The sequence below is a fragment of the Oncorhynchus gorbuscha genome, linkage group LG14 (genome assembly GCF_021184085.1).
Source record: "Oncorhynchus gorbuscha isolate QuinsamMale2020 ecotype Even-year linkage group LG14, OgorEven_v1.0, whole genome shotgun sequence".
In the NCBI taxonomy this organism is placed as follows: Eukaryota; Metazoa; Chordata; class Actinopteri; order Salmoniformes; family Salmonidae; genus Oncorhynchus; species Oncorhynchus gorbuscha.
In genome coordinates this window covers 19,876,298-19,891,161 of record NC_060186.1, presented here as the reverse complement: position 1 = coordinate 19,891,161, position 14,864 = coordinate 19,876,298, and the positions used below count along the sequence as shown (strand labels likewise).

Sequence of the window (14,864 nt, the reverse complement as noted above, 5' to 3'; positions counted from 1 at the left end):
ACCTGGTTCACAGAAAATAGAAAAACAGCCCTAGAGCATGTTGAGCGGCGAGGCAATGCATGTCTCACATACACTCCCCAGGATGGGAATAGATGGAAGAGATTGGAGCCGAAGGAGAGTTTGGTTGAAGCAGAAACCAGAACCACACGTCCAGAGACTGCTCGGGCTCAGAGACCAAGGGCCAGATTCACAAAGCATTCGCTCTTGACCAGGAATATTGTTCTCACCAGTCTTTCTGCTCAGTCAATCTGGACCAGATGTCTGCTCCCCAGACCTAAAGCAGCACAAGCCTGGAAGCCAGATGGGCATATGATTTAACTAACCGCTTTACATTTGTCAAGCAGTTGGCTAAAGCAGAAAGCAGACAGGAATCCAGGCTACAGCATCTAGAACCCTTTTCACACTACTGAGCCAAGCCGAGCTGGACTGCTCTGGCCTCGTCACACTTCCACGGTAGTTGGTGGAAAAAACGATCTGAGCCAGGACAGTACAGTATGGTTCAGGTGGGCACGATGGTGTGAAAAGTGTACAAGGCTCAGGAGCGGCAGAGAAGCTACTAAGCCTAACCAGCTACGCAGCAGTAGAAAGCAGTGCTGCCTGGCTGTAGATGGAAGTGAAACACTAGCGGTTGGTTCACTACTAACGTCTTGTTGGGCATAATCAGGGAGGTGATTTTGTTGCCCAGCTCAGTGAGACTGGACTTCCTCTGAACGGGCACTTCCCTCCTCTCCTCGTCTGAAGGAGAGTCTGCGTCGTAGGCAGGCCTGTGGGACGGGGTGAGCATGCACGGTTCACACACACAAAAAATACATACAGACACTGTAATGCATGTCTCACATACACACACACACTTGTTTAATAACACACACTTATGACCCACAATTTGTTACATGCATGCACACAGATACTCTGCAGTCAATGTTCCACATGCGCCTGTTATGTTTGCAGGTTCTCCTGCTGACTTGTTACATACATATACAGTACATGGTTGGGGAAATTAAATGCAGAATGTTTGTTTTCAGGTTGGGCTAATATGAGACACGCGAGTGCTTCTGCAACACAGCCGATATCAGCCCTTACCCCTTCATCAGCATCACGAGGGAGGGCTCGTCAGTCTCAATCCAAGCCCCGGAGCTAACAAAGCGCTTTAGAGGAGGACGCGCCGTGCTCTTCCCCGTCACATTCCTGTAACCACGCCACATACATAATCCACACGTCACATTCCACCACAGACTACACCGCAAGTCATGTTTTAACAAAGGCCCCCAATTTACAAACACCTAGATGCAAATTTCTTCCTCAGAAATCAGAATGGGGTTTGTTTTGCAAAACAGGGTCAAGACTGAGTTTTAAATATTATTCAACAACTCTTAATTTCCCCCACACAGCGCTGCAGTCTACCTACCAGGGAGATCTGCGGGTGAGTCTCTCCGCCTCTGTGTCCTGTGGTTTATTAGGCATGTCAAAATGCATGGGTCCCCCTCCTCCACCGGACCGGGGGATAGCTGCTATGCTGACCCGTCGGGCTGATGCCTGAGGAAAGGAGGAATAGGGAAAACAATACAAGACAGTGTACAGATGCAGACAGTGATCACGACACTGACTAAAACAGCAGCACATCATATACACTGAGCCTAAACTGACCTACCTTATAGGACGTTGTTCCAGATGGTTTCTTGCCTCTGAAATCATCTAAAGGAAAAATATTCAATATTAGGAAGAAACATAAGATAAATGTGTGTGTGTGTGTGTGTGTGTTCCTCACCCGAGTGTGTTCCTCCTGAGTGGGATCCGAAGGACCTCTCGTTCTGCAGCATGTTCTCCCTCAGCTCAGTGAGCTCAGCGTGTTCCTTAGTGTACAACCTCCTCAGGTTCTCTACATGCTGGACCATTATCTCTACTGCCGTGCCTGTACGAGACTCCTGGAGGGGGAGAGAGAAGTCACACAGACGCCGACCTACACAGTCTACCTATAGGACTCTCCTCAAAAAAGGTGAAGGGAGGGAGAGGGGGACAAATCACACAATTAAATTGTACTATACCTGGTGTATGGCACCCAGCATCTCTGAGCGACTGGACACTCTGGTCATGGACTGGATGAGGATGTCCAGGTTCTTCTGAAGTCTCTGGATGATCTCCATAGACTGGTTATCATCCTCACACAGAGGGGCCAGGGCCTGGGAAGAGCAGACACGAGGAAGATGAAAGGAAATTGTATGCCCCTCACCTGTAGCAGGTCCTGACAGCTACATTTGGACACCTCACTCCTGTCTCCTTCAACCGGTCCCTTCACATGTGGTTGAAGTCTCCCTTGTACCCAGTCCCTCCCCTCTCACCTGTAATAGTCCCTGGCAACTGGACACCTCCCTCCGGACATTCTCCTCTGCCAGGTCTCGTGACCTCTCCTCCAGCCTCAGCCTCTTCTCCAGGGTGAACATGTCACACTTAAAGCCCAGGGACAAGCGCTGGAACTCAGTCTGGCAGAAACACAAGCCTTAACTCTATGGTACATACAGAGAGATAATCAAGAGAAAGAAAATGTTGTAAGCTTACCACTACCTCAATCTCCTTGTCGTTAGGGGACAGGCTGCAATGAGGAAAACAGAGTAATACAGTATGTGTCACTAGAAAACAGAGCTATGAGTGTCACAGTACCTGAGAGCATTTATATTATTATCTTGTAATGCATCTTTCAAATATGAGGTACTGTATTGTTGAGCAGCCTACCTGCTTCTGTCCCCTACGGTTGAGTCCTCAGAAACAGAGGCTTCAACTGGTACGACACAGAGAGAAAGAAACATTTGTCTTGCTATTGAGACCGATATCGTTTTTTCCCTAGTCAACCACACAACGTGAATTTAATTTTGACTTCAGTCAGTAATTAGACTTATACAAGTATTAAAATATTAGGAACGTTCTCAGCTGAGGTATCTGGGGTCAACTCACTGTCCTTCTCTGTGGTAACACTTTCACTCAGGTCCTCTTGTATCTTCCCTTCCTCGATGACATCCATACTGCGAGACAGCTCCTGGATGATTGTGGTGAACGTTACACACTCCGTATACACACACTCTCCCTCACTGTACACACACACACACACACTTCTCGATCTCGCTGCTACCCGCCGCCACAGACACACACACACTCGATTCTAACAGACTGTAATCCAGTGTCACATTGTACAGATCTAGCTAGGTATATTGTAGGACTATCATCCATTCTGTCAGAGCGCTGTGAAGTGCTTCCCTGTGTAGATAAGCAGAGTCGACTTGAGTGAACATTCTTTCACTTCCACACAAGGCAGGAAAGACAACATTTTCACAAGGTCATGATACTACTTATGCAAAGTTCTCACTATCACAGAGCTCTCATCTCAAATGATTACTGCACTACTTTTGATCAGGACTCCTTGTAGCGCACTAGGGATTAGAGTGCTATTTGAGACAGCGAGCCATATAATCATTAGACAGCTCACCAGTTCCTTCTTGAACTTGCTCCTGAGAACCAGGGAGTCAATTTTGGCTCCTGAGGGGTCAGGTGTCGTAGCATCCCTTGGAACCTGTGATGGGTCAGTGGGCGCAACATTCAGTCCATCCATAGTCGGAGAGCCTCTGTCCCCTCCTGCCAGACTGACTGTCCCTGTAGAGCCAGTGAAAGAAGTGTTATACACATGCAAAGGCACGCACTCTCCCTCACACACACTGATGGCAGGAGGCCATAGCGCCTGTATTTCCTCCTACCTGACAAGTCCACTTCCACTGTAGGCACCTGCACCACTGACTCCTGTGTGTCCTCCTCCTCCTCTAGTACTGGTAACAGGCTGGTGCTGGAACACACACATTACAGAGCGCTGCAGAAATTCCACCATGCCAAAACAATTGCACAACTTGCCATTATCACTACCGTGTGTCTCCATCACAACCAAAAGCAAGAGTAACGTTCTAAACATTTCAAACAAAGTCAACATTAACCTCCTAACAGAAAATTAATCTCAGCACACAGACCGCATATGTCAGAGAAAAGTACACTACTTCCATCATGTAACTAGGACACAATCATGTATACACACACTCACCTGTCCTCTGCTAGCACTCTCTCAGCCAGCTGGTCCTTGGTTAGCTTCTGAGAGAGAGAAAGATGAATACAAGTGGCCTTGTAACACACTTTCAGCACCACTCGTCAGAGGAAGTTAATGATTTAAAAAGTGTGACACGTGCGCAAAATTGCATACCGTACCTGTCCCATGGCATCAGAATGTTATCTCTGCTCTGTACAGTGAATAGAAAGGATGGGAATTTCTCATTTCTTACTTAATGTGCTGGTTGGTGGAGAGCAGCTGTGTGTGTGTGTGTGTGTGTGTGTGTGTGTGTGTGTGTGTGTGTGTGTGTGTGTGTGTGGACAACACACTCCCACTGGCCGGGCAGTAAGTAGTGTGGGCGGTGGAATACAGAACACACTACAGCTAGGTAAGAGCGGAAGGCACTAGACTATATAAAGCTGGCCACTCGAGCGCAGAGCTATGCTTTGAGTGGTTGTTGGGTAATGGAACTGTGCATAACAATCAAGAGGAAAATGACACTATAAAAACCAAACTCAAATCTCACCGCAAAACACATACAAGCTGGATCCAGATCCCTTTTATGTATTATCTATGAAGCTTTTAAACTCTACACAACCCATGTTTAGAAACAAAACTGTTATTTAGAAGTGGGGACACAGGACAATCCAAGACTGTTGCATATATTCATGCAACAACCAGTCCAGGACATTACATAATTTATAAGCAAACAGGGTTACGTCAGGCAGATTTGGCCAATAATGCCAGTGTCTTCGTTTCCTGCTACTGAATACCTGCCAGACTGGCAAAACCGATGTTGCTGTGGGTCATTAAGTGTTCATAAAGGGATTATAAAAGGTTTAAGTGTGTTCAACCAAGTTTCAACATCGGGAATTACATTTACATTACATTTAAGTCATTTAGCAGACGCTCTTATCCAGAGCAACTTACAAATTGGTGCATTCACCTTATGACATCCAGTGGAACAGCCACTTTACAATAGTGCATCTAAATATTTTAAGGGGGGGGAGTGGGGGTGAGAAGGATTACTTTATCCTATCCTAAGTATTCCTTAAAGAGGTGGGGTTTCAGGTGTCTCCGGAAGGTGGTGATTGACTCCGCTGTCCTGGCGTCATGAGGGAGTTTGTTCCACCATTGGGGAGCCAGAGCAGCGAACAGTTTTGACTGGGCTGAGCGGGAACTGTACTTTCTCAGTGGTAGGGAGACGAGCAGGCCAGAGGTGGATGAACGCAGTGCCCTTATTTGGGTGTAGGGCCTGATCAGAGCCTGGAGGTACTGAGGTGCCGTTCCCCTCACAGCTCCGTAGGCAAGCACCATAATAATTCATATTTATCCTGAGAGTCCCAGGAAATATCGGAACTGCCTATATAAACTGTTTAAAACCAACATTTAGTCACTCACTATACCAGGGTTTTCCCAAAATAAGATTGTCTGTGCATTGTCGGCTTGGCTGCGCCACTAGCCTATGTAAAGATTTCACAGTAAGTGAAACTGATATTTAGTAATGAGAGTAACTTTGATCGCCAATGACATCGTTGTGAATTGAATAGCCGTTAATGAATTCGGAGCGTTATGTTCCTCAATTAGTTCAGCGCATTTCAGCAGTAGGTTATCGTGACACAGCACGCACCCCGAGTAGGCTAAGGCTAAAAGCGATTTCGAAGCATACAAACTTTGTAACAGCAGTCAAACAAAAGTCACATCCCCAAAGTTGCTGAGCTTGCTAGATAACCAACGAAATGACATAATATCGTCTATTTGGCAAAATCGAGTTGATGATTATGCAGATAGCAGGTCAGCTCGTGAATAACAGATGAGAGGAAATTGTTTACATTTCAAGGCATCTAAAAATGGGGATCAACTCTAAAAGCAAATATCCATATATACTCTCGTAACATTTGTTAATCCCACATTCTCTACGGAAACTCTCATATAGGCAGCAATAGGAGACGCGCAGTGGACGCGGGAAAAGTTCTAGCGGTATTTTGACATGCTTTTGATCATGCAACCTCTAAACTGGTTCGGGTCTCTGTGTGCAGTCCGGCCGTGTCAATTATGTGTGTGATTTTAATTTATGGCGACTGTGTGAAGTATATATGCTCGGATTCCATGCAACAACACGCGTGGATAATGTGCTATTTAACTGTTTTGCCAATCTGCTGCTGCACATGGTGTACATCTTGTGGAATTGAATTAGTGCGACATTGGGGGAAAATGTTGTAATTTCCCTGTCCTGGGATCCCGGTTATGGTTGTTAATCCTTATAGTTGATTTGAGTTTTATAAACTCACATAAATTCAACTGGATTACTAGCCTACAAACAGAAACATAATAACTTATTTCTCCCCAAGACACCCTCAGAGAGTTTGGGTCACAGTCAGCCATCATCAATGGCCACCCTTGAGCAATTAGAGTTTACTTCCTTGCTCAAGCCCACAGAGAGATTTTACACCTGGCTCGGGGATTCGAACTAGCAACCTTTCGGTTACTGGCCCAATGTTATAACCGCTAGGCTACCTGCTCTTTCACTCCTCTCTAGTCTACCAAACTGACACAGATCCAGCTCTAAATGCGAATCCTCACCCCAGACAGATGAAACCTGCACTCTTAACTCTATTCGAAGAAATATGTTTGCTCCCTCTGGGAGTGCCACCCCACTGTGCCTACACAGAGCAGGAGACTGGAATAACAGAAATAGCATGTCTGTCTCTGTCGATGGACTCACAGCTAACCCCTGGGACAACACTTAAATAACCACACACAAACCGGCTCAGAAAATAGAGAGAAAAGTTTAGTCGACTACACAACGGTATACACGTAAACATAAAGACTTATTACACAGACATAACATCCTTTGTACACAATCTGGATGAAGAAACCAAGTAAGTCATACTTGCCTCCCTTAGCAAAGTGTGCAGTGAAGCAACTGGAGCAGAATACTCACAGGAGGGAGGGACCATGTGTCCCCCTCCACCCTAAACCCCTCTCTTGGCACAGCCCTCAGACGACCAGGCCCTGTCCATACCCCTCCATCCCATCCACAACAGTGCCACTCAGCCCAACCAGGAAGAGAATGAACAGAGTGAGAGTAAAAGAGGGAAAGAGAACGATAGAAAAGGGGAAGTCAAGAGGCGAGAGATGGTGTCGCAGTGGCTGCGACTGTCAATGAAGGAAGTTAGTTTTCCCATCATTAAAATACTTCCTGTGTATTGTACTGACCTGTGTGTCACTCATATTGGTCGAGGTGGTGATGTCCTCTCCTTTTCCTCTTTCACTGCCGTCTGTCTGCTGGGAGCTGACCCCGAGAGAAAGGTGAAAGGTATGCGTCGCATAGAGCCCAACCAGAGAAATGACAAATGATTCGGGGTGTGCTTATCTCTCTCAGATAGTAGGAAGCAACTGGGGTCACTGACTGACTGCGCAAACCTATGAGAGCAAAGTCACTGCCCCAGCCCCGATTACAGGTGCATCGTGGGTATGCAAATTATCGCTAAAGGGGCCCAATTACACAGCCAACATTTCCCTCATTCAACTTGAAACTCATTTGACTGGCAAATGTGTCCAGAGAGGAAGAGAGGCATGCTACAGTGCACTCACACCGAAACTACGACTATTGTAAAAGCCACAGAGCTCTGATCTCACCTGCAAGTCAGTAAAATGGTCGCATTCATCACAGGGTAAGTGCAGCTGGGAGATACCATCTCAGCCAGCCTGGGGGGTGGACTGTTCCCAGCAGTGATGGTCCTGTCATGTTCTGGTGAGCCAGGCTGAGGTGTGTCTTGTAGAAGGGGCACTATGGTGTCAGGGCTCATTGCATCTGGACAAAAGGGTGAGGAGTCATAAGTGGAACGGCATTGGAGAGGGCCATCCAACTCAATGAAATATACTGAATGCATGAAGAGAGATATTAATTTGCTGTAGTTGCAGGCTAGAGAGAGTCAGGGATTACATGGTGCAGAGAGAAAAAGACTGATCAGAGGGGAGGAAGAGTTTGTCTTACCCGATAGAGAAGAGTGGGAGGGAGGGAGTGGATGCTCCTCGGTGTCAACAGCATGCTGGTGGGCGTCCTCAGGCCCAAAGCATTCTGGTAATTTGGCACCCTGAGGCACAACACATACATATCATTTAAAAGAGAAAGAAAAGTATGAATATGATCAACAGACGAGCATCAATACATAACAGCCACCTGTCCATTCAGTTCATGTGAAAGGATGTAGCGATATCAGACTGGCAAGCAACAGTGCCTTTGCTTATCCAACAACAAAAGTGTATAAAACAACCTCTTACGTCACCTCTGTATCAGTGTGAGTCACTGTCCATTCCCTATCGATCCGATTAAGTAAGAAGGCGCGACTTCAGAAGATGAGCCATTCCGTTTAGTCTATCTTGAACTAATGAATAAAAGCAAGGTTGCATGAGTTTGTCAAGTGGGAGGAAAGTAAAAAGTATGAGAGAGGAAGATGGAAAGAGTGCGTGTTCCAGCCTAGATTGGTCCATGTCCTGTTGTCTATTCACCGAGGTGTGGTTAACACTTCTGCTCCTGTTCCAATGCTCTTAAAATGCTCCCTTACTCTGTTCCTTCCTTGGAGTGGTCACTGATCAGACATGATAACAGGACTGGTAAAAGCCACACAAAACCTAAGTGATCAGGATAGATAGCTGATTCATTCAAGGAAGAGGCGAGGGAAGGATGCATGTTCAGTATTTGTATTTCAACGGGGCCTATGACCATTCCCCCTTTTCCTGCCCACCAACACCAAAGGAAGAAGTGGCCCCTTAAAACTATCACCACCACATACGGTCACATGCACTCCGACGACTACGGAGATCTACATGCTAGAAGGGACATCCCCATTCAAAGCAATGTTCCAAGGTGGGGGTTCTACTCAAATGAACACCAATTCATTTATATGACAAACAACCAACAGTCAAGTCTGGAGTGGACAACCAGAAAACTAATCCAGAGAAAAGCTTTAAAGCACACTGACACAATAAGGTTACATACAGAGTAATAGTTTTTAAAGACTGCCATCTACCTGTGGGGATAGACTGTTCACCCTCTGGTCACAGTCTGTTGCCGCTGTGGTTTCTGAGAGAGGAAAAAAGGGAGGGAAGGGGGGGAAGAGGGGGGAGGGGGAGAGAGACCGGAATGAAGAAAAGCTAATTAGTTAAAGTTGAAAATCATCTCTGTGATATTCAGCTGTGGTCACTGGCAATGTCAAACTAAGCCCCACCCACTACCATCTTAGACCATATTATTAGCCCGTTAAACTCCCTGTCTGTGTTAGAGTGGGTTTAGAGGCAGTAATAACCACATTCTTTGGGTTCTGGCAGCCAGTGATGCAGGGAGACCACTTCCACTAGGTTTGGATGACTTTAACACCTGGCCATAGAAGGCTGGGGCATAGAAGACTTGCCAACAATCCACACACAAACAAGCCACACACACACACACACACACACACACACACAAACAGAAGGCTGAGCCGTCTAGGGGCTTTTAACCAGGACACACACTAAGAGGTCCCTTTCTGGAGACCCTGGCCATCTATGGCTGTCCTTGCCACAAACCCCAGAGGGCTGTGTGGGTGTGGTTCTTCAAGGGTGGCTGAGTACTCTGTGACTCCAGGGATTACAGGGGTGATCCACACAGGCTTTTGGATGGACTCACTAACCCCTGGTTTACCCAGTGTTTCACCCAGCTCAGTAGCCCAGAACCACAGAAACCTTACAGGAACTCCTGTAAACTCACTAAAATACAGCCCAATATGGAGTTATAATAGGATATGATCATTACTAATCTGTGGAATCCTACTCACCTCTCAGATCCTCTCCCTCCGTCTGGTCGGGTTCACTTTGCTCCGAGAGAGGAGAGAGAAGGGAGATCCCCCTCATTCCCCCCTCTGGTCCCTCTCCCCCCACCACGGTCCACCTCTCCCCAACCTCCACCTCTCCAGGCTGGTCCCCCCTCTCCGTCAGTCTGTCCTCCTCCGTCGGTCCCATCTCCTGACTCTTGAAGTCCCTGTACGTCTCCACCCCCTCGTTCTTCAGGAAGTCTTGGAGGACAAACTCCTCGTCCCAGTCCAGGTCTTCCCCAGCCTGACAAAATAAATGAACTGAATTAAAACCTGTTCAGGGAATCAATCAAATCTATTTCTAAAGCATTTTCCACATTAGCAGAAATAGGTTTTTCCAGTAACTCTGCCTAGACACCAAAGAGCACGTAGAAGCACAGGGAAAACTGTCTAAAAAGTCTAATGAATACAAAACAAACAGTAGGATAAAGTTACTTGTTTATTCAATGTGTCAATGATTTAATTGAATCTGTCCCTACTTAAATAAATTATAGATATATACATAGAATGGAGCCTGTTCAAATTGCTAATGTGAGATTTCAGAATTTAACAGCAAATCAAAAACATGGAGTACGATGAAGTTACATTTAGCTGATTTAAGATCAATTGTGCGTTTCTCTTCCCTAATAGTTAAGGTTGGAGAGATGGTAAACTGATCCTAGATCTGTGTCTACGGCCGATAGACAAATTAACATGACAGAACAGGACAGAGAATATTTCTCCTGATCAGAAAGTGCTCTAAGTGTCCACTCAGCCTCCCACTCCATCCTTTAGAGTCTATTAAACAGCCTCTTAATCTGGATGGAAAAACGTACTCCAAAGGTTACACAGCTATTCACCATCTGAATCCGAGTCCTATTCTCTGCAATGTTCCATGGCTCTCAATGCCTGTGTCCCAACAGTAGCCCAATATCCACTATACCCGACATCTTTCTCCCATACCATCTTTCTACAAGATATTCCACAGATATTCAAAAGCTACATGCCATCTGTGGCACACTGGGGACACCTCTTCCCCCATTCTTTCTCCATCTCTCAATTAGTCCTACCTGTGGATCATCAGGGTCAGGGGTTTCACAGCTCGTCTCTGCTGTCCCGTCTACCTCTTCCCTCCCTCCATCTCTCTCCCCGTCCTACCTGTGTGTCCTCGTCGGGTGTCTGGCAGCTGGCCTCCCTGCTGTCCCCCGGGGTATTTAGCCGGTCCAACTCTTCACGCAGCTGCCGCTTCTGATTCTCCTGCTCCTGAACCCTGCACGGTCGGACCCACGTAAATTACACACATATTTACACAGACAGACACGTAAAGCAACACACTCCCAAAAACATCAACAAAAATGGTCACACGACACAAATACTTCTGAAACCACGGCAATCATGCATCCAGTGACTACAAAGCAAATGAACAGATTCATCACTCTCACCCAGCCCATTGACAGCGTAGTGAAGGGTCCATAACATAACATACTGTACCCAATCCGCAGGCCCATGCAGTGTCCCATGCTGCTGTTGCCCAGCCTGTACTAGGATGGCAGGAGCTCTGGAGAGCCCCTAACTCCCAGTATCGGACAGCCCCTAACACCCAGTCCCAGACTAGTCCAGAGGGCCTGTGCACAGCTGGCTAGCCCAGACAACGTTCCCACAGCCTGGCCTGATAACGGTCCCCCCCTTCCCCTTTTATCCTCCAGAGCAAGGCGGCAGTGTGGCACGGGCCCACGTGGCAGTGAGGCAGCTACAGACAGAGCCATACTGGACCAGGACCCAACCACTACTTAGACAGGTTAGAGGTCACCCAGTCAGACCCAGAGCACAGAGACTTCAGGAGAGCAGAGGGAAGCAACCAAATATGACCAATTCCTCCCTAGATCCCTCCTGCACAGTGTCTGCATCTTCTTAGACAATGAAAGCCCCTCCCACCACACTGTAACCCTATCTTATACAAGACCCGCAAAATCTACTTCACCAGTGAGAGAAAAGCAGCACTAGTTCCTCTTGACCCTCACTTCCAACAGGCACGCACACAAACACACTCAACCCCCACTCACCTGACTGACAGGTGTAGTATTTCAGTGCGGGACCTCCTTATGCTGCTGGCCATCTTGATCAGTTCGTTCTCCAGGGAGTCGGTGTACTGGTCCAACTGCTCCAGGCTGAGGCCCCACTCCAGTCCTCCTCCGATCCAGCTCAGACTGCACCGCCTGTGGGGGAGAAAGGGCAGGGAGTCAGCCTCTTCCTGGCGCTACAGGGTCTCAGGCAGTCAGACAGCCTATCCAGCGGTACTAGACATACTTTACTGTATGTCCATCTCTTAGTCACAGTGACACTACTGCACTCTTTACTCAAGAAGAATGTTTACTGTGGACGTGTCTGACAAATGTCTGACGAATGCAGATAGAAAGGAGGTGGGAGAGAGGAAAGGGAGGGAGAGAGGGGGGAATGAAAGAGAGGGTGGCAGAGGGAGGTGACAAGGACCGAACGAGAGAGAGCGAGTGTGTGTGTGTGTGTTGCGAGAGAGACTGAAATTACACTACAGCACATGCTGCATTAATAGGCATTGATGGGATAGAGAGTTATATAACATTGTAGATTAGGGATCTCTGGAGAGGAGAGAGAGAACAGCCATATTATGTAATCCTCTAAAAGCTACGAGCAGAGAGAGTCCTACTCAGCCCAAACTCCTCCCTACTCTCCACATTGAACTCAGTAGGGTGCATCTCAATAGCCTAATTGCTCCTTTCCGCGTCTCATTTCCTGTATCTGTATTCTGCACTGATCTGAAAGAACAGGATAAGTGAAAAGCAATATGATGGAAAACCACAAGGTATTTATTTACTCTTTTCTCTCAAATCTCTGAACCTAGAGAAACACCAACCTCTTCTTTGATACAGATATGTGACCCCCCAGGACACCTACACACAAACACCTAGAGTTCTCTGGTACAGAGTGACTCAGTAACATCCTCCTCTACCACTGAGCTGGATAGTGGGTTGATACATCCACTCAAATAGTGTGTGTGAGTGAGGGAGAGAGAACAATAGAAAAATAGTGAAAGATTGAGGGAGAGTGAGCAAGAGATAGAACGAGAGGAGCATGAGTGTGTGTGTCAGAGAGAGAAGAGAGCAAGAGATAGAACGAGAGGAGCATGAGTGTGTGTGTCAGAGAGAGAAGAGAGCAAGAGATAGAACGAGAGGAGCATGAGTGTGTGTGTCAGAGAGAGAAGAGAGCAAGAGCGAGGACAGAGAGAGCAAGAGAATGAGAGGGGAAGAAAGGACAGAGAAAGAGGATAGAAAGAATGAATGAGAACGAGAGAGGGAGAGCGAGTGTGTGTGCACCTGCGTGAGATTGAGATTGTGTGTGTGTGTATACCCCTCACCTGCAGTCTGGGGTCTTTACTAGCCCCTGGTCCTCCATAGTGGTGCAGGAGTTCTCTGAGTGTTGACAAGATGGAGAGGCCCTCGTCCTTAAAATCCCTCTTCTGAAAACAACCAGAAAAACAATTGTGTTTCAGGTTATCCGTGTAACTACTTTAAGTACTAATCAATTCAATTTTCTATGGAAGAAAATGAGTCATGCATCTACACCACAATCATACCATAGATGCACAAAAAGTAGTTTTCTCCATGCTTTTGAAATGTGTGCTGGTTAGATACCAGTCCCTGCATAGTGTATTGAGTGCATAATTAGGACAGTAAGGGCTGAAGATATCTAATGAATTATCAGGACTGCTGTATCTATAGTGTACAATTGGGACAATGTCTGCTGTACCAATTTGTTGATGAGGCTCTTGAACTCCGGGGACATCTGGTCAGGTGTGGGGCCCTGCAGGAGCACTAACACCTCCCTGTCCAGAGACTCATCTAGCACAGATGCAAAGCTCAGTGGCGACACACACGCCGCACCCTGGAAATAAAACACGACTTGGTCATTAACCCTGAAGCGGATAGGCTGATGGTTTCAGTAAACGATAGCATAATAGGGTCCCTGGAGTTGAAGTTTTGGGTGAATACAGTGGATTGGTTCTCAAAGGTGTGAGCGTACTCAGAGAGAGTGGGTGTTCAATTCACAGGCTGCAAACATGGAACGAGGGGATATATTTATCTGACCTCCGGTGGTGTTTGAGCAAGGGCCAGTTCTGTCTGCAGGGATCCTGAAGTGCTGTGGTTCAACCTGTACGCCACCGACAGGGAGAGACCTGCACTGCAAGAGGGAGAGCGAGAGGAGAGAACCAATCAGAACAAACTACAAAGACAAAAGGACATAGTTAAACAGAGAATACACAGAATTCCCCAATCCTGGTACTAGACCAGTCAAGGCTCCAAGTACAGTGTACTTACGCTGCCATGTCTGGCGGCATCATGTGTATCTGGCTCTCCAGCTTGGTCTTCTCTGCTCTCAACAGCTGTCAGAGACAACAGACATCAAACACGGTTAGATAACACCACTACTGCTGCAGCTAATACATTATCACTGCAGCTGACAGACAAAGACATGCATATCATGTAGGGCTCTGCTGAGAGAGAGAAATCATTTTGCAGAGCTCTCTGGTCGGCGGTTCAGAGCAGTGGGGGTACAGCGTTGCTGCTTGTACACATCCATTCCTTTATGATCTAGTGCATGGGAGTAGGGGCTAAGGGGAGATTTGGGATAGGGTAATGATTACCGAGACAGCCTCCTCACCTCTGTGACTGATGAGTACTCCATCACTGTAGTCATCAGCTCCTCAATCTGTCTGCACTTCTGTAGAGGGGAGACAACATGACAGCAATATTCTTGATTATCGTATTTCCCCCCAGGACAATGTCTCTGAAACATTCCAAATGTACGGTCATATGAATGAACAGATCAACAGACTATGCCCTGAAGCCTGGGTTATCACTGATCTAAGGACCCCAATCTACAATGTGACTTTGGCTTTGTACAGCCGTGTTATCATA

The 14,864-nt window shown here is 46.9% G+C and overlaps 1 protein-coding gene across 1 annotated transcript in view; it reads right to left on the bottom strand.

The window, feature by feature from the left end:
• The window catches only part of LOC123995500 (inositol 1,4,5-triphosphate receptor associated 2-like), a 34,620-nt gene that overhangs the window by 1,205 nt on the left and 18,551 nt on the right, over positions 1–14,864 (bottom strand). The window contains 26 exon segments of the mRNA XM_046299152.1: positions 645–764; positions 1,081–1,185; positions 1,406–1,533; positions 1,649–1,692; positions 1,766–1,922; positions 2,043–2,177; positions 2,337–2,477; positions 2,560–2,587; positions 2,728–2,773; positions 2,947–3,028; positions 3,476–3,639; positions 3,741–3,826; positions 4,076–4,122; positions 7,298–7,373; positions 7,721–7,895; positions 8,079–8,178; positions 9,115–9,167; positions 9,898–10,177; positions 11,071–11,182; positions 11,976–12,094; positions 12,096–12,128; positions 13,304–13,405; positions 13,696–13,830; positions 14,034–14,127; positions 14,265–14,329; positions 14,608–14,667. Of these exon segments, the coding sequence (XP_046155108.1) occupies positions 645–764; positions 1,081–1,185; positions 1,406–1,533; positions 1,649–1,692; positions 1,766–1,922; positions 2,043–2,177; positions 2,337–2,477; positions 2,560–2,587; positions 2,728–2,773; positions 2,947–3,028; positions 3,476–3,639; positions 3,741–3,826; positions 4,076–4,122; positions 7,298–7,373; positions 7,721–7,895; positions 8,079–8,178; positions 9,115–9,167; positions 9,898–10,177; positions 11,071–11,182; positions 11,976–12,094; positions 12,096–12,128; positions 13,304–13,405; positions 13,696–13,830; positions 14,034–14,127; positions 14,265–14,329; positions 14,608–14,667 (2,687 nt within the window).